Source organism: Neolamprologus multifasciatus, chromosome 19 (assembly GCF_963576455.1).
Source record: "Neolamprologus multifasciatus chromosome 19, fNeoMul1.2, whole genome shotgun sequence".
Taxonomy (NCBI): Eukaryota; Metazoa; Chordata; class Actinopteri; order Cichliformes; family Cichlidae; genus Neolamprologus; species Neolamprologus multifasciatus.
The window spans coordinates 28,961,043-28,979,936 of NC_140457.1; the positions used below are offsets into that span (position 1 = coordinate 28,961,043).

Genomic DNA, 18,894 nt, shown 5'->3' on the forward strand with positions numbered 1-18,894 from the left:
AGACACAGAACAGAAACATACACAATTTTTACAGGTTTTAGATGTGTGCTTGATCCAACACAGCTGATTTAAATGGCTACATGACCTCAACATGTCTTGAAGTTCTCCAGAGGCCTGGTGATGACATAATCATGTGATTCAGGTTGACCCAGGGTGAGATCTAAAACCTGCAGGACCGGCCCTTGAGGCCTGGAGTTCCCCAGCCCTGCTGTAGAAGTTACACAGGCAGTCCAGCTGCTCAAGGATAGCACATTAAACCATGCCATTGCCATTTATTGTATCTCCCAAAAGTGTCTCAAGACCATTAAGAGATTCCAGCAGACAGACAGCGAGTTGTGTGAAGAGGAACAGGATGAGCACTGCCAGAGCCGTTACAAATTTACCTCCAGTTTCTGACCAAACAAACAGAAAGGGCCCAAATTCCTCTAGTGGGTCCTGTGATCACTGCCTGGCACCGTGAAGCCTGATTGGAATTTTCCATAAAATACTGTTGTGGCAGGGGTGTGCTCGAGGGGCAGCGCCAGGGAGGCTGAGGGCAAGTTGGGAGGAATCACACTGATGAGCTCTGTTCCCTCTTTAGTGACGCCGGGGACAGGCAGTGAAGTGTGGAGCCAACCAGAGAGCTGGCCACGGAGGAACCAAAGGTGCCGAGCTGCAAGCGTGGTGTGTGCCATAACGTTAAAGGAAGAAAGAAACAGTTAGGGAACGCTGTGTGGCTCCAAGTCTTTCACAACTACTGACGTTCTGTGGTGTTCATGGATGAGAGCAGGTTCACCATCAGTACATGTGGCTGATGTGAAGGGTCTGGAGAGGTCATGGAGAACACCTGAAGCTAGAATCCACACATACAAATCAGAGGTGTACACAGTGAACAACAACACTGCACTCACAATGGAGGTTTTTAACTATAAAGACGAAGAAGCAATGATGAAAGCAGCCAGTAATGTTCTATCAGGACTCCTGGAGTAACGAGATGAGACGAGCTCGGGAGCTCATGGCATAATATCGCATCCATGACAATAAGGAGAGGCCACATATCTGTAACAGCTCTGCTGAGGCCAAAGATTTCATCAGGATCATCCAGGTCAGCTGGAAGTAACACAGGAGGATCTTGGAGCATCCGTGTGAATAAAAAGTATGATTTTTAAACAAAAACACTGATGACAGAACAGCAGTGACGATGCCGCTGTCGTAGTTTAACATGGAGTCAGTCTGCAGACAGCACAAAGAGCAAAAAGCTGGTGGGAGTCCTTCATCCAAGCAGCTGATTGACGAACTCCAATGTGAAGAAAGTAACTTTGTAGCTGTTGACTGTTAACTTCTGATACAATGTTTCAATCAGGCAGGTCGCTGAAGTCTGCTGTCCCACTTGAATCTGAAGGAGGGTGTATTAGATCAGCGGTCCCCAACCCCCGGGCCTCGGACCGGTACCGGTCCGTGAGTCGTTTGGTACCGGGCCGCGAGAGTTGAGGCTCAGGTGTGAAATGTATAGTTTTCAGGGTTTTTATCGGTTTTCAGTGTTATTTTGTTATCGTTTTGATCGTTAACTCGGTTTTCCTGGGTCTTTTCACGTGTGTTATGAATAGATCTTCTTTTTTGGTACCGGTACTAGTTTTATTTTGTTGTATTTATCTGCGACACCTTAAAGGCCGGTCCATGAAAATATTGTCGGGCATAAACCGGTCCGTGGCGCAAAAAAGGTTGGAGACCGCTGTGCTAGATGATCGTTATTTTATTATCTTTACCAAGGTTTTCCTAACATTATTTTTCAGATTCAAAGTGAAATCACCCAAAACCGTATGAATTAAGCAGGTTTTAATAAAACTGTATGAAACTGTTTGAATATTTAAAATCCCAGTACAAAGGTACACGGGCCAGAAACACTGACTTGGGTCTGTTAGGCTGGACGCCGAATCATTAGTAACATTAGTTAAACATTCATTCATTCATTAACATTAATTATTAACAGCTACACATTATAACAGCTTGTTTGAGCTCATGTGATTTCTTCTTTTCCTCCTCACTTAATTTTCCCCAGTAAATCCAAAGTATTCACATAAGATTGAATTTGTGTTCAACATGACGTCTGTGATCTATTCTTACAGTTATTGTTTTATGGTTGATTATGTTAATTTGCTGCAGTCACTAGAGACCTCTAAACTTCATGCAGCCTTCAGATCACCTTAGGAATCTTTCAACAGGACAATGACCGTAAGCACACAGCCAAGACAACAAAGAAGTAGCTTGGGGACCAATCTGTGAATGTCCTTGGGTGGTGCAGCCGGAGACTTGAACTCGATTAAACATCTCTGGACCAACACTCCCCATCCAACCCGATGGAGCCTGAGAGGCTCTGCAAAGACGAATGGGAGAAACTGGCCAAAAGCAGATGTGAAAGCTTGTAACATCGTACTCAAAAACATGGGAGGCTGTAACTGCTGCCAAAGATGCTTCAATGAAGTACTGAGCAAAGGCTGTGAATACTTATATGCATGTTGTACTTTAGTTTTCTGACTTGATGGCTTGAATGAGAAACTAAGAAAAGTAAAGAGGTAACACAGAAAGGCTATGAGGTAATGCAGAAACAACAAGCTAAAAGCTTCCATCGTTGTTGTTAAAACCTTAGCTTCAAATGCTAGTTTGAAATTAAAGGAAGCTAGGAACAACCATCTTCCACAACTTCCCAGCTAAACTTCTTTTTAACCCTTTGAAGGCCTACTAGGAGCAACCTTTGAAGCTCTTTTGTGAACTGAGGAGTTTCTGTCATATTTCAGGCCTGCTCAAAGAACAAAGTCACTGGGTTGGAATCAGATATCAGTGAGCGTGATCTCTGCTTATGCAGTAACCACGAGAAAAACCCAGAAGAAATTCTAATGCTCAACAAAGAACACTTTCATTGACATACACTAAAGGTACAGGGAGGTCATCAAATGCTGTCTTCATGGGATAAAGAGTTAAAAACCATCACTGCCTATCCCACCTGTTAAATCCTCAATAGAAAAGTGTCAATTGATTTTCTTGATATTTGAATAAAACAGTGCTACACTGAATTCAGCCACAGATCTCTCTGGAAGCCTGAAACACACAGTGGTCCAATTCTTCCGCCTAGCTGTCAGACTGGATCGCTACTCGGTTTTTAAAAGATTCTTTTCCAGTTGGTTTAGAGACTGTATCAATTACAAACTTTCTGTCATCTGAGGTTTTCACCTCCAGATACACAGACAACAGTTAATGCTCCCGCCAAGCTGTTAACCACGTCAGTTATTGTAGCTCGTCATTGTTACCTGTTAGTTTTACAACCATTTTTAAGATTAGTGTGCTTGTGTTTAAGCCCGACACAGTCAGGCTGCTGCCTACAGCTGCAGGTTGCTGACTCATGAACACATTTTACAGCATGACTGTGTTAAAGACTTGCATGGTCCCTAAAGGTGATTGGGCTTTTACAGTTCAGACCTCATGACTGAATAAAGTGACTGTAGAGTGATTTCTTCAGTCACTCTGTAAAATTGTTTCAATTTCTTGGTAAAGCTTATTTTTATTCTTTCCGCTTTTCTAAACCACTAATGCCCTGATGAAACTCTTACCTATTCTGTCTGTGTAGGTTCTTGTTTATCCAGCTCATGGTAGTCTAAGGAGCTTGGAAAGAAAAAACACAGGAGTTTCCTCAAGACGTTTCATCAGGTGATCTGAATGGGTCACATGACAGTGTGAGGCATGGTCTCACAATGGTTTCACCAAAACCTCTGCGGAGCTACGCCTTGGCTCATGTGGTGAGGCACATGATCGACCCTCTTAAAGGACAGCTCCCACCTGGGATTCTCCATCATTCGGGTTTAGGACTGAAGACGTTCCTGGGATGAGAGCTGAAACATCTTCAAGAAACTTTCTTTCTAAGCTCCTTGGACCACCTGTTTTAGTGTCAGATTGTATGTGTGCTGGTTTTCATTTGAAATTTGAAACCGTTTTAAATTCTATTTAAGGTCGTTTTAAATTTCGAATTTTTATTTTCAAAATTTACTGTCGCTGTTTAGCAACTTGGGTGCTGAATAAATACAAATGAAGTAAAGATACAAAGATGCTTCAACATAAGCAAGTTCACAGAAGTGTTACCAGCTGCCTAGTAGAAGGACTTGTAAGGACTTAATGCTATTATCATTAAAGGCATTTTAGAATATGAATTTTCCAAGTAGTGTTGTGCAGTAACTCACAGTCGCCACCGCTCGTCCAAAGCGGATCACACTTAAGTCACTGAGGTCCAGGTGACCGCTATAAAGGTAAAATCCAGATGAGGCAAGTACTGCTGTGGCTAGAGAGGAGACTTTGAGGAGCCGATTAGCCATGAGTCACTGCAAGAGGAAGACGAGGGAGGAGATCAACAAAGTGCTAAAGAAGTGTTTCATTCATTGATAACTCAGAATAATGCTGTGCTGATTCACATCAGGCACTTTGAAGTGACACAAAAAGAAAAGTCTTAATATGAATCTACATTTGAGATCTGATCACGGCAGAAGGTTGCATCTTAGTTTGGTGAGGGTTCAGGCTTCAGACAGTTTGTGCATTACCAAGGACCCCAACAAGACTAAGAATAAGACAAATATGGACTATTTTGAACTGCCCAAAGCTCTATAAATGCCCAAGAATAAAAACGTGGAGCTAGAAATGTGTAAAATAGGTCCTTTATTATGTTTTGTAATTCCTATCTGCAGAATTAAAACTTACTTACTCATTAAAGGAGGAAGCTTCACCAGTAGGAGTGTCGAGTTATTGGTGTAACTGTGTAACTTTGGATCTTTTAAGCACTCCCCTTAATTTCTTAAAAGGTCTTTTATCAGGATGCAATTTAAAAGAAATGAATGTTAATGATTCATTTGTTTAAATAAGGTTATACCGACTTACTGCAACATGTTGTGATATGAACTGGCACTGAACAGGAGTATAGTCTAGCCCCAGTTCAACTTCAGCTGATACTGCTTAAGCACCAAAGAAGAGGAAAAAACATCCTGTAAGTGATCCTGAAAGCATCACCTGCACATAGAGGGCAGGCCGTCTTTATTTACAGAAACTGGGACTGTTTTTAAATAGTAAATGTCAGTTATATGTCAATCATGACCTGGAGATCACTGAGTTTATCTGATTTGTCTAAAAATAAAAACAACAATACGGTTGCAGCAGATGGCCCCGCCCCTCCCTGAGCCTGGTTCTGCTGGAGGTTTCTTCCTGTTAAAAGGGAGTTTTTCCTTCCCACTGTCACCAAAGTGCTGCTCATAGGGGGTCATATGATTGTTGGGTTTTTCTCTGTATCTATGAAGCGCCTTGAGGCAACTTTTGTTGTGATTTGGCGCTATATAAATAAAATTTTAAGTAAACTTAATGTGCTAAATTAGGAATTAGTTCATTCCTCAAGTGAGAAATGAAAAAGGGGGACTGTTAGGGATAAGAGAAATATTTTTTAATGTGTATCTGCTCATTATATTGTTTTATGTACTTTAATAAAGGCTTGTAGAGCAAGGCCACTTTTAACTCACAAACTAAGTGTTCAGCCAGACTGAAAAACAGGAAGTTTTAGTGCACAGGTATATTAATAGATAAGACACTGAAATGAGAAACTTGCCATATAAGCAATGTTTGAGACTGTGTGACGTGTAAAGTACCAAAATAAAACCTATATGAAGCACAGTTTATGATTCTAATGTTGGAGCTCTTGCAACTGGCGTTTGAGCTGTGCAGAGGTCTCTCTCTTCCGGAAGATGATTGAATGAAAGAAATATCAATATTTTAACACACTATGAGTCGGTTTTCTCTGTTCTGTCACGGGGACAAAAGAATCGGGGTTTAATAACATGCAATGTTGTCGCAATAATATCAGCTCCCTAGTTTGCCACTTGATTAAAATATTACACAGTGAAAGCACTAACACAGTCTCCTGCTTTGTGTTGGTGCACCTAAACCGGCGTGTAATGACACTCACCCTGAGCAGCTAGCGGCAGGTCAGCTCAATGAAGCACAAAGCAGTTCCTGCCGAGACAGCTCCAAGCAGTGTCTTTGCCTCAGACCGGATTTCGCTGGTGTCTCGTTTCTAAAAGACCCTAATAAAGAACAGGATACGGCGACTGTGAGCTTATCATCACTTGTGTTGTTGTGTAATGCAACAACCGGCTGGGTTTTGTAACAGGCGATGTGTGGCTGCAGCACCCAGCTGCACTCAGTGCTGACCGGCGAAACTAAACGTCTCAACTAAAGAACTGCGAGCAGCTTTACCGGACTCTACACCGCGCGCTGACTGACTGCCATTTATCGGTTTGATTTGACCTCTCCGCAAAATTTCGACGCCAAGGCAAAGGATTCTGGTAAATGTAGTCCGGCCTGATATGGAGCCTGTAGAAAACATGGACGACGTAACAGCTCCCCGAAAGTCTCTACTGCCCCCTGGCGTCTGGCTCCAGTATGGCTCATAAACCCCGCCTCCTGTGTGGCCCTCAGGGCCGGTGTCATGCCAAAAAGTGATTGTCTGCCAAAAAGTGATTTCCGGTATTTGCTAAAAACTGATTGCTCGTATTTAAACTGCTATAAGTAACTTGTTGGGCTATAATATGTGAAACATATGTTAAATGCATCCCTCATGGATGACATAAAGTCATATTGAGCCACAAACAATATTCGTGTAACAAGGTAGAAGCCGCAATCAGTCTTTGGCAGTGACTTTTATATAACCTTTATTTATGCAGTTAAAAAAAATCTCATTAACATTAAAAATGTATTTTGTCAGAGTAAGCTGGCCAAGAGGACAGCAGAAACGGCAGCAAATATGACAATAGTTCTGTAAAAATATTTTAAACGAGGATAAAGGACCGGATTGGTTATAATGTAAGTACAATAACACAGAGCTGTAAAAATACTTGAAAAAACAGATACTTTTTAAATTCTATATATAACCCCTTTGTAAACGCTGTTCACCGAAGTCTATTTACCAACATACATAAAGATATTACACATAAAAAAAATACACAGAAACATTGGGAATCGGTTTTTGGCAGGCAATCACTTTTTGGCACAACACCGGTGTCATGCCAAACTAGGTATCCCCGACAGAATTAGTTTCCCCTGCATCGGGAGCACACGCTGGACTGTCCAAATCACGGACAAACAGTATCCCACATTGCTGATTTTTAGTTTACAAACACTTCTTATTATGACTAACTACTCCTGACATTTTTTAGATGTTAGCTCGTTATACAACGAAGTTATAGTGGGATACAAATAATATCAGGCTGATCCTGCCACAATTTGTTCCCCCTGTGTAAATCACGGACAAACAGTATCCCACATTGCTGATTTTTCGTTCACAAACAATTCTTATTATGAGGCATTACTCCTGAAACTTTGGAGGATTTAGCTCTTTATATAGTAAAGTTACAGGAGAATAAAAATAGTTATCAGCCAAAATGTTAATGGTTTATTAAAACAATCCCATCTGATACCCCGTGAGCAATAAATATATAATTTTCTGTTGTAACCCTCAAACTGAATGGTAATGTAACGATACTAATTTTTCACTTTTTCACAAAATGAAAACATCAGTACTTCCTGCGTGCTCCCAGCACAGGGGATACCTACTTTGGCACGACACCGGCTCTAGAATTTTGGAGGCCCTAAAGGAGATTTCATAAACAGCCCCAAAAGATTGACTGCTCATAACTAGATGAAGATGAACACACTTCATTCTTTTAAATGTCGGGTGGAAGAAATTACATGTGTACATGTGTAACCACACAACAAATGAATTTGTTTTCAACTTGTGCAAATTATCCAATAATATTAATATGTCAAAATATGATCTAAAGGATGCAATGACACATAGCTAGAAAGTTAATATTAACATGGAAGAACTGGGGGCAGTTTAGACCTTTCATCGATTTTGTGTTAAGATAAAGTAAATGAAAAACTTGTAATTATTTCCAATATTGTGAGAAAACATCAGGTTCTTTGTAACCAAAGCTATTATAAATGACATCGCAGTTTTACTTAATTAGAGAAGCAAACAGCAAGTAAAGCTTGTTCTAATAAAAAACACATTAGCTAAAATAAATAGACTTGTTATGTTTTAGCTGCTGTTTGCCTGGTGAAAATTACTGCGGCTACATTCAATTTAATTTGTTCAAAATGAAATGCTAACTCCAAGTTGCAAAACAACAACAACAACAACAACAAACAAAACAAAATGCACACATACACACAGAAATTGGTAGGTAGCTAACAACCAAAGCTAACAATACAATCAAATAGGTTACTTGGTTATTAATTATGTTTACAGTTTGTCTTGAGCTGGCTAACAAGCTGAGGAAAAACAACCTGCCGTTCAGGTTCAAATGAACTGTGGCTATTTACTGTTAAATATGTTCAAACACAATAAAAACCACATCGCTTCATCCTTTCTTACTTTTTTTGTCATCTTGAGTGCCGCCTCTAAATGTTCTTTTAGGAGCCATTTGTGCAACATGAAGGTAATCACACATCTGTGCTGAGACGTAGCGTTATGATGGCACTGCTCCGATCTTACCCAACCATTAGCCCCAGAAGTCCTGTTGTATTGTCTTCACCTGACAGTATGAAGCGCCTTGAGGCAACTGTGGTTGTGATTTGGCGCAATATAAATAAAACTGAAAAGTCAGCAGATTCTCGGGATTTAAATTATCCTTGTGTGAACTATATCAACGTTCAGTATACACAAACATCTTTAACATGCTGGTTCAGATGCTTATCCCAGTGAAAATGCTTTTTTACTGTTAGTTTTAAATCAAAGTGAAAGTTTAAACCAAGTATGACACATATGAACATCAAAAAAATAAATAAAGACAAGCAAATGATTCAGGTGAATATATGCTCCAGTGAGACATTAAGGTTCACTAAAACTATCGACGAATAAACAGTTCACATGTCAGCAGTGTTGAAAACATGTAGGAGCAGGACTTCAGATCCTGCAGTGTGTGAAACAGGGAAGGAGGTTTTTACATTTGTGATGATTCTGTTTGTGATTACAGGAGCTGCCCAAGGATTCAGACCTCAGCACCACCCAGTGACAAAGACAGATCATCTTATATGTTCACTCTTTGTAATAACTCTAAAACTAACTGATGAAAAAAGTACAAACACTTAAGTACCACATGATGTGCTGTCAGCAAAAGCTGCAGCTGTTTTCCTGATAAAGTTAAAGACAAAAGGTCAAAAGGATTAATCATCCATGTAACTGTGTCACTGTATATCAGCAGAAACATTAACTCAGTTTGGTGTTTCAGTAAGCTGCTGATCTCAGACCTGCACAGATTCTGCTTTTAACACTGAGTGTACTCAGCTGCATGAAGAGCACATGAGATTTTCTCTGCATTAAATAAAACCAGATGGAAGGTCAAACATCTTCACTTGTCTGTTGAACTAAAAACGTCTGATCTGGAATTCTTTCACACTGTTTTGCTAATTGTCAGCTGTGTGTCAGGCTAGGTTAGGACCCAAATGTAGGACTCAGAGACGGAAAACTTACAGCAGCAGCTTTATTGCTGGAGAAAGAAGCTAAAAGTAAAATACATGAACACTAAAGAAATAAAAGGCGATCTAGAACTACAATCATACACAGACTAGACCTGACAACAAACAGAGGGACACTGAGGACTTAAATACACAGGCAGGATAACGATGAGGATGGGGACCAGCTGAGAAGACAGCTGGTCCCCATCCTCATCCGGGGACGTATCTGACATAACAAGACAAAGAGGAAGCAAAACTGAATACAGTGAGTGCAGGACAAGGACTATCAAAATAAGACAGGAAGCACAACGAAGACGTAGACGAAGACACACAAGCTTAACACTGAGAACAGGGGAGAAACAAGCACAGGGACATTACTGTGTGGAGAGACGGAGAGGGAACACGCAGACACAGAGACAGACACTCGCCGCTAGAAACTTTTCAGCATTGTCTGGCAGAAATGAAGGCGAAAATCTTCATTTTATCTAATTTTTCTTACTTTTATGTGTTTCAATGGCGTGCTCCTTTTGATGTTTAGGTTATTTATCTATCCTTGTCAGAGTCAGGGGGGTGGGGGGGGAGCCTCTTAGCCCTCTTAGGGGGAGAGGCAGGGTACACCCTGGACAGGTTGCCAGTCTGTCCCAGGGCTATGGTATGGCTTGATTGTGTAAGTGACAAATACAATTTGAATGTGAATTTGATTTGAGGTGTAGCAGCTTTACTATGAGCTCCTCTCAAATAGTTTAACTCCTGGCCTCTGCGTGTTGCCTCTGCCTAACTAAGGGAGAGACTAGCCGCCCTTCAGCGAAAGCTAATTTCTGCTGCTTGTATCAATGATCTCAACTACCCAAGCTCACGATCCTACATGAGGGTGGGAACTTTGATTGACTCGTAAACTGACAGCTTTGCTTTTACATTGAGCTCTCTCACTACAGAAGGTTGCAGCATCTGCATCACTGCCACCATGGCCCCAGTCTGCCTGTCAGTCTCCTACTCCCTTCACTCATGAACATGATCCGAGATACTTATTAGCAACTTATCTGTGTTTGCACTCCATGCTTCGGGCTGAGGGGCATGGCCTTCAGACCTGGAGGTGCTAATTCTCACACTTGGCCACTCACTGGTGTGAGCTGGAGGCCACCACCTGATGACACCAACAACATCATCTGCAAAAGCAGAGATGATTATGAAGCCACCAACACTTGGTTGTGCATAGAAAGTATGTCCAGAAAGATTATGAACAAAACTGGTGGCTCTTCCAAAAAAGGAACTTTCCACATGTGAGGGAGCGTGTTCAGAAGAAGCTGGCTCTACCTTTTTTTATTAAATTTTTTATAGCTTTTATTTTAATTCAAGTTTTCTAATATTAGTTTAGTTTGTTTAAAAGTAGGTTTTCTTTACAGGTATTTTGTTTTGAATTAAATTCATGAAATCCGCCTGACGACGCCTGACTGTTCTGACGTCACTCCACTTCCTGTCTCCACCCATTTGCAGCCATGATGGTAGGTTTCTCTGTCTCTTCTGTTTTTCTTGTGTTGTTTGCTCGGTGAGCTCGAGAGGCTCCACCGGCTGTTGTGTTGTATTTGCGTTTGTGTTACGGTCGGTGTGCAACTAAACAAACAACCCTGTGCTCTTTGTCTTCGTAGCAGGAAGGGTTGGACGACGGACCCGACTTCCTCTCCGAGGAGGACCGGGGAGTGAGTGCTGTCCGTCTGCCTGTCTGTTTGTTCACCTTGTGTCTTTTCACCTGTCCGCCTGTGTGTGTTGGAGTTTGACGCTCTTCTGTGTTTGATTCAGCTAAATCAGCTGGGTAGCATTAGCGCGCTCATTTTTCTAGAGAAGTTAGCTGCCCAGGCTAACTTTAGCTTATTGCTAATGGGCAGTTAGCCTGTCAGCTGTGGTCAGGCTGGTTCTCCAAGCCGCGAGTACAGATGATGACCCGGCTGCAGTCTTTGGGCTTAACCGAGAGCTAACGAGCCTAACGGTTATAGTGAAAGTTTAAATGGCAGCTAACGAACCGCTGACTTAGTGAAGTTCATGTTGATGGTTCGTGCTGCTAGCGCTGTTTTACCATCAGCTGTCACATGACTGAAACGCAGACATACACGCTGCTCCGATTCTAATTGGACGATCTCTGTTATTCTCAACGAAGCTCGACGAGGACAATTCAGTCCAAAATTCCAGGATGTTGGATGAAGGTGTCCATGTTTCTGTAATTATAAGAAACATGGCTTCCATCATCACAGGGAGCAGCAATCTAAAAACAGATGGAAACAAAACCCCAAAGTCAACCATAGATATAGTTTCCTCAGTGCTCTTGACCTCACTTGGTAACCGAGCACTTTGCTTGTGGTTCAGGTACAAATGTCCTGTTGATCTACCACTGCTGTCCCCCGAATCTAAAGATTATCTTGTAAATAATTTAGGTGCTTTGTATTCCACCTTTTCTTTCATCCTGACGTGTGTGCAGAGCTGAAAGTACCCAGATGTCCAAAATACACATCCAGAGGTTTATTGTTGCTGCTTGTTGAGTAAAGAACTGTGGACGTTTTATGGTAATATCATTTAGTAAAGCTGGAAAATTATTTTTAAAGGTTGTTTTACTCTGAAGCACATGTCTACAGTTACATACACTAAATGATATTATATAAGTGTCTGATTCATGTATCAGTCACAGCTTATAGATTTATTCCTAACAACATGGTGTCAGTGCCATGTTTTTAAGGCTTTTCAGTCTGTTGTGCTTTATGGACTTTAGAAAGAGGAAATTCAGGATCCCCTCGGAAAGATGGGACAAAGTAAAACGAGTCTTGAACCTGGCCTCAGTCAACACAAGATTTCTGTTGTACAAGAACAAACAAATGACAAACAAGAAGCAAAGTTGTGAATTTACTCCCATCTGAGCACCTTCAGTATATTCATAATGTAGCTGTTCTGTGAGGGCAGTAAGGTTCACACAGTCAGGAGATCCAAGTGTCTCAGACCTATGTTCTGGTTTGTGGAGAAGAACTAGAACAGAGATATATTATTAAGACACTGGTGTTATAGCTGCACTTCTATACTGTGCACGTTTGGTCCTTGTTAAAACCGTGGCAGCTTCTGGATGAACTGATAAAGCTGTCAGAAAGGTGTGTGCTGTAGTTGTTGTAGCTCGAGTGTGTGATACTTGTCACTGTCTAATTATGTCATTCATTTATTGTCAACCCAATAGTACGTGATCGGATGGATGTGCAGTACTGCAGAGTCCAGTTCCAGTGTTCTTTAATGCAGTGTCCCAGGACGTTTGTTGGACTGGGATGGTGACACAGCTGTATTTTTTGTTCCTTCTCCATATGAGGCCTCTTTTTCACGCTGCATAGTTGTTCAGTTTCTTTACTTTAAACTGGGCCTCGCTGCAGCGCCTCCGTTCATTGGTTTTAGCTCTTCCCCCTTTTGGGTGAGACTACTTGTCAAACATCTGGAGGGTAGATCCAGCTGTGTGCTGAGACCATGCATGCAAAGTCATCAGTAGAACAAAGTTTGTGAAACAGAGCAGTCACATTATTTTTTCTCCTTCTTGATTATTTTTTACTTAAATTGACGTCATTATGTGAAACGTTGATGTTTAACATGAACGTTGGACCTGGGGTAGTGCTCTGTATTTAGTTCTGCATTTTCAGCTAATGTGGAGAACAGTGCTGAGCTCCAGTGAGTTCTGTACTGTGACACAGTAGGATGTAGGTGAAGAGTACGCTGTAGCTGACAGCTGGCTTTCGTTGTGTGTCTGTACTGCTCACTGCGTTGTTGGACACGCCCTCTCTGTCCTCCTGCAGCCACGTGCCGTCAACGTGGACCTTCAAACAGACGCCATGCTGCAGGTCGACATCTCCGATGCCCTGAGTGAGAGAGACAAGGTCAAATTTACCGTTCACACCAAGGTGAGACTGACTGATGTCAGGTACACTGACAGACCTGAACTTCAGTAACACGTAACAGACGGGCTCCTGGACCTGCACGCTGCTGATCTACTTCCTTTTTGCACAGAGCACGCTTCCCAACTTTAAGCAGAACGAGTTTTCGGTGGTCCGACAGCATGAAGAGTTCATCTGGCTGCACGACTCCTTTGTGGAAAATGAAGAATACGCAGGATACATCGTAAGAGCAGCACAGAGGACTTCACTTCACCCAGAGTCACGAGTCTAAGACTTAGAATAACGTTAAGCTAAGTCGTCACTTTAAATGAGCCGACGTTTTATCCTGTGTCTCATTAATGAGGTGTAGAAAGACAGCTTTAGTCTTGAGCCATTACACACACACTCACACTCTCTCTCTCTCTCTCTCTCTCTCTTTTGGGGGGGTTTCTTGTGTTTTGGGGTTTTTATGGTCAAGCAACTTGACCGTAACCTCTATCAATCATTCGAGTATAAAAAGGCACCACAATTACACAAAAACAGAGACACACACACTGAAACACACCCACTCGTAGGCTGGCACTTCCAGAGCCTGGACTTTCAAATTAAGATAAGACAAGATAAGATCACCTTTATTAGTCCCACATGTGGGAAATTTGTTTTGTTACAGTAGCAAAATTAAGAAAAGAAAATACTGTAGTAGGATTAGATAATAAGAATATGAATAAGATCCTGTACACAATAGAATAAATTACAATATTGTCAGAAAAGGAGAATCGCTGAGTGTTGCTGTAATTATTGGAGCAGCATCTCGACAGACAGCGAAACAGAAACCTCAGAAAAGAACAGGAATGCCCTTCAAGCTGCCCAGAGAGCTTTTCCTGACGGCTACTTAAAGGAAGGAATGTTTGCCTGAGACGTTCCCGGCTGTGGTGAATAAAGGTCGTCATACCAAGCTCGTTGAATTGCACAGCCTGTTTTGTTTTTTTTTCTTTTCTTATTTATTATATTTTAATTTCTGTTTCCACGTGTTCGAATCGCTCTGCTTGCTTCACATATTTCTATCAGAATATAAATAAATGAGGCTCAAGTTTGAAAAGAACAAGTAAACAGACACAGGCAAGACGCACTTTATTCTTACCCAATAAAGGTTTCTATTTGTAGGACGTTAGTAAGAGGGTTCCTGGTCTGAACCTGCCAAATTCTCTGTTACATTTAGTTATCTGACAGTGAACGATTTAACATCTGCCTGTACAAGTATCTGATGGACCAGCTTACGTCACCACTAGCAAAAGAGCAGACAGGCGTGTGCAACCGAGTCATCAAAGCTGCATCAGAGGCCAGTGTGAGCTGGCTTCAGTGCAGAGCCGTATGCATCTGGTTGTTTCCAAGTGTTGTTGTTGCAGATCCCCCCAGCACCTCCAAGACCAGACTTCGATGCATCCAGAGAGAAGCTGCAGAAGCTGGGCGAGGGCGAGGGCTCCATGACTAAAGAGGAGTTCACAAAGATGAAGCAGGAGCTCGAGGCGTGAGTGAGCACAGACAGCAGCTGTTGTCCCGTAGTTGTTTGACGTGCTGGATTAGTCACCACATCGCCCGTTTTGTGTTGTTGCACAGAGAGTACCTTGCCATCTTTAAGAAAACCGTAGCCATGCATGAGGTCTTCTTATGTCGTGTGGCGGCTCATCCTGTGCTCAGGAAAGACCTCAACTTCCATGTTTTCCTGGAGTATAACCAGGATGTAAGTATCACACCGGATTCATTTCATTTTTAGGATTTATGAGCAGCTCGAGAGCCAGTCGTCAGTCAGCACAGGACCTCGTGGTGCTCCGAGGAATAACAAACAGGTCGACAGGTCGGTTTTATACCTGCTAACTGTCTGTGTTGTTCATATTTCTTCTTTTTTTCATGTCTTGTTGCCAAAAGCTGAGTGTACGAGGGAAGAACAAGAAGGAAAAACTGGAAGACTTCTTTAAAAATGTGGTGAAGTCAGCAGATGGTGTCTTGGTGGCTGGAGTCAAGGTGAAGACCCAGGAACTCGTTTCCACCTTGATCCAAATGTTGTTTCCGTGTTTTCTCTTTATTGATCGTTGCTGTTTTTGCGCCTGCAGGATGTGGATGATTTCTTTGAGCACGAGAAGACGTTTCTGTTGGAATATCACAACAGAGTCAAGGATGCTTCAGCCAAGTCTGACAGAATGATCCGATCACACAAAAGTAAGAATCTATTTGTGTCTGTGCAGAGCTGAAGGGTTCAGGGCTTGTTTTAGAGTCTCGAGTAATTCACTGAACAGACACTTGGAGTTTTATATAAAGAAAAACTGTGTGACACTGGTGTCCACGTATTTGTGTGTTTCCTGTTTAGATGCTGCTGATGACATCAACAGAATTGCCTCATCTCTCTACACATTAGGAACACAGGACTCCACAGACCTCTGCAAGTATGAACAACTGTTGTCTTTGAACTTTACCTGCCTTCGTGTGATGAACATTTCCTTTTTGCTAACACGTGTATTTGGTCCTGAGCAGAGCCAGGCTGTAAACATGCATCACATCTCTTGTTATTTTGTTCCCTTTTTCTTCCTGAAGGTTCTTCCTCAAAGTGTCAGAGTTGTTCGAGAAAACTCGGGTATGTCTGATCAAATTTGGAGTTTGCCTTGTTATCTTATTATCCAGTAACTCTAATGTTGGGACCATGTTTTGGGGTTTTTTAAACAGAAAATTGAAGCTCGCATTGCAGCAGATGAAGACCTGAAGCTGGCCGACCTGCTGAAATATTATTTGAGGGAGTCACAGGCTGCAAAGGTCTGATTGACAGTCGAAGTCACCAGTTAAAAAACTCTTTGTTAAATGTCGCAGTTTATGTGATGATGTCTCCCCTCGCAGGATCTGTTGTACCGGAGGAGTCGGGCTTTGGTCGACTATGAGAACGCTAACAAGGCTCTAGATAAGGCTCGAGCCAAAAACAGAGATGTTCTGCAGGCTGAGACCAGTCAGCAGCTTTGCTGCCACAAGTTTGAGAAAATCTCAGAGTCTGCCAAGCAAGGTCATTTTTTGTTCTTCCTCTGTCAGCGTATAGGTGAAGGAGTGTTGGATGTGTGTGTGTCTGCTTTCACAGTGCGTTCTTCTCCAAACACAGAGCTCATAGACTTTAAGACAAGGCGAGTGGCAGCCTTCAGGAAGAACCTGGTGGAGCTGGCCGAGCTTGAGCTCAAACACGCCAAGGTACCGAGTACACAGAGAAAGCAGCCATTAAAAGAGCATTTCAGCTGTTCAGGGAAGTCTTCTTCTGCATTTCTGTTCAGGAGTGTCTGATCTCATTATGTCAGGTGGCTGTAGCTTAGATGAGCAGGCTGCCTTCTTAACTGAAAGGTTGGCTGGCCTCTCCAGTCTGCATCCTTGTAGCTTTAAGCACTTTATAAGAACCAGTCCATTTACCTATGACCGTGTCTCACCTGCAGGGGAACCTCCAGCTGCTGCAGGGCTGTCTGGGCATCCTGAAAGGAAACACTTAACTGTTTGATACTGCATACATCCAGCTGGATGCCCCCTGGCTTCTGTCCCGCCCATTTCCAGCTGGACAATCCCGTCACATGGGTGAAACCTGCAAGGACAGAAAACCGACGCCAAGATAACTGGACCTGGAGACAAATAGAAAGAGTCTGAAATAAAAAAGACAGGAAGTCTGTTGTCATCATCACTAACAAGACAGTCTTTTTTTTGTTTAATGCCCTGAGTCCTGTTCATCATCTTCCTCTTCCTCAAGCAGCATAAGTATTGGTCCTACTGTTCTTTTGCCTGATTTGCAGCGCCTGTTCTGGCCCTACTGAGCCACCATAACCAGCAGAGTAAGGCTGGTCCCTCAGAGGTCCTAATAAATTAAATGTTTCTGTGGTTTCAGTCTGATTCTGGTATAACTGGATATGATTGGACCTTCTGTACTTTTTGTAAATTTGTGAAGTTAAATAAACCAGATTCAGTCTAAAATTGTCACCTTTTCAAAACGTAAATAAAGATTTTAGGTCAAAACAGAAACAAGTGAAGGTCACTCGTAGGAGGGGATCCTGACCCGGTCTGCTGCAGACGGGTCCAAGTTTGTCTCTGCTGGTGACCAACCTCCATCTCAAGGCCGCTTCTGTCTTTTTTGAGTCTTATTTAGTGCACAGCAGCATAACTTTAGCTCAACAAGCTTACTGCTTTAACCAGAGAAGGAGAAATGAGACAGTTGCTGATTGTATCGAACTGTATTCCTGTTGGCTTCTATTGTGATGCACTGCACTCATTAGTGTGGTTTGTTTGCTCTAAAAAACCCTCCTCAGTCGAGTGTCTGGTTAGTAGCTGTTCATTGAACTTCTATCAGTGTTTTAAAGAACCTGGAAACAAGATTCATGTTTCAACTTTGTTTGAAAGTTTAAAGACTCAAAAACAGACAAAAGTGTGCGTGCTGTTTTATTTTTGTGCCACACATGGCCTCACCTGTTGTTTTGCTGTTTTTTTCTGCCTCTTTGGTTCTGTTTATTTTGGTGGCGCTTGTGTGTCCAGGGGGGATTTTAATGTGTATCGACTTCCTGTGGCGCTGCTACTGCTGTGTGACGGCGTTTTGAGTCCAGTTCTCTGTTCCTGTTAAAGTGTAAATTCACTATAGAGAAAAAAACACAAACTTGTACATGTTTGTATTAGTTGACTAATGAACGCTAACGATCTTCATCACTCATTGTAGATTCTTTGTTCACTTATCAGACGTTTGTCACTCTAATCGAAAGCGGAGCTTCTGTTTGCCTTAACGCTGATCGTGGCTCCTCGTGGGTCATTGAAAAGAAAGAGTTAAGTCACCAAATGAAAACAGTTTCTGTTCTTATCCCTATTTTTTAATGAACTGTATACGAATGTTTTTCAATCTTGTGTGACCAAAGCTGCTTCTGCTGATTCAAGATGGAAACAGAAAAATAATAAAAGATGATTATGAAATTCACAACATTTTAGTTGTTTAAACTTCAGCAGGTCTGTAATCCACCCTGATCGTACTGAGACTCAATAAAACTTTACAGTTTTCTTACAAATAATCTCTGAACAATTTGTTTTTATTGGTTTGACATAATGTTTGTATCCAGCATAATATAAGCGAAATAAATAGGGTGTGTCCCATTTTGACCTCGGGACTTCTACGCTCACGTTTATGGCGTTCCATGTACGCCCATCTCGCACCCTCCTGCTGGATTGTCTGAGAGGTACCTTTGCACACCCTGCTCCTGTCATCTTACCTGGTGTGGCAGACCCCAGCCGGTATGGATCCTGTGCTGCCATGATCAGTGTCTCTGGCCTGTCTTTTAGTCCAGCTTTGTCCAGTCACTGGTAGGATTTCAGACACATGTCTTAATGGGAAGAACAAGATCTGAGCAATCATCTGCACCCTGCCGATCGTCAGGTACCCTGCTGGGAGAATAAGCTGGCCAAAGGAGGCGACAGAAGTCACTCACATCAAGAC

The 18,894-nt window shown here is 42.1% G+C and overlaps 2 protein-coding genes across 3 annotated transcripts in view; one reads left to right on the top strand and one right to left on the bottom strand.

Moving 5' to 3' along the window:
- adck1 (aarF domain containing kinase 1) overlaps positions 1 to 6,425 on the bottom strand; it is an 83,936-nt gene extending 77,511 nt beyond the window's left edge. The window contains exons 1-2 of one of the 2 annotated variants that reach the window (XM_085144502.1): positions 5,969 to 6,425; positions 4,209 to 4,346 (exon numbers count right to left, since the gene is read on the bottom strand). In XM_085144502.1, coding sequence (XP_085000628.1) covers positions 4,209 to 4,340 — 132 coding nt within the window. In that variant the 5' untranslated portion in view covers positions 4,341 to 4,346; positions 5,969 to 6,425. The remainder of the gene's footprint in view (positions 1 to 4,208; positions 4,347 to 5,968) is intronic. The other variant, XM_085144501.1, reaches the window with a different exon arrangement.
- Positions 6,426 to 10,946: 4,521 nt separating this feature from the next.
- snx6 (sorting nexin 6) lies at positions 10,947 to 18,472 on the top strand. Its single transcript, XM_085144507.1, has 14 exons — positions 10,947 to 11,021; positions 11,166 to 11,216; positions 13,332 to 13,436; positions 13,543 to 13,653; positions 14,816 to 14,937; positions 15,027 to 15,150; positions 15,336 to 15,431; positions 15,521 to 15,626; positions 15,775 to 15,850; positions 15,999 to 16,038; positions 16,128 to 16,214; positions 16,296 to 16,455; positions 16,549 to 16,634; positions 16,871 to 18,472. Exons 1-14 carry the CDS (start codon positions 11,016 to 11,018, stop codon positions 16,922 to 16,924), a joined length of 1,224 nt encoding a protein of 407 aa, XP_085000633.1. The 5' UTR covers positions 10,947 to 11,015; the 3' UTR covers positions 16,925 to 18,472.
- The last annotated feature ends 422 nt before the right edge of the window (positions 18,473 to 18,894 follow it).

Excerpts from the sequence above, each read along its gene's own strand:
- snx6 (XM_085144507.1), top strand. Across the intron at positions 13,437-13,542 it reads AATTTACCGTTCACACCAAG|AGCACGCTTCCCAACTTTAA; the intron begins GTGAGACTGACT and ends CTTTTTGCACAG. Across the intron at positions 16,039-16,127 it reads AGTTGTTCGAGAAAACTCGG|AAAATTGAAGCTCGCATTGC; the intron begins GTATGTCTGATC and ends TTTTTTAAACAG.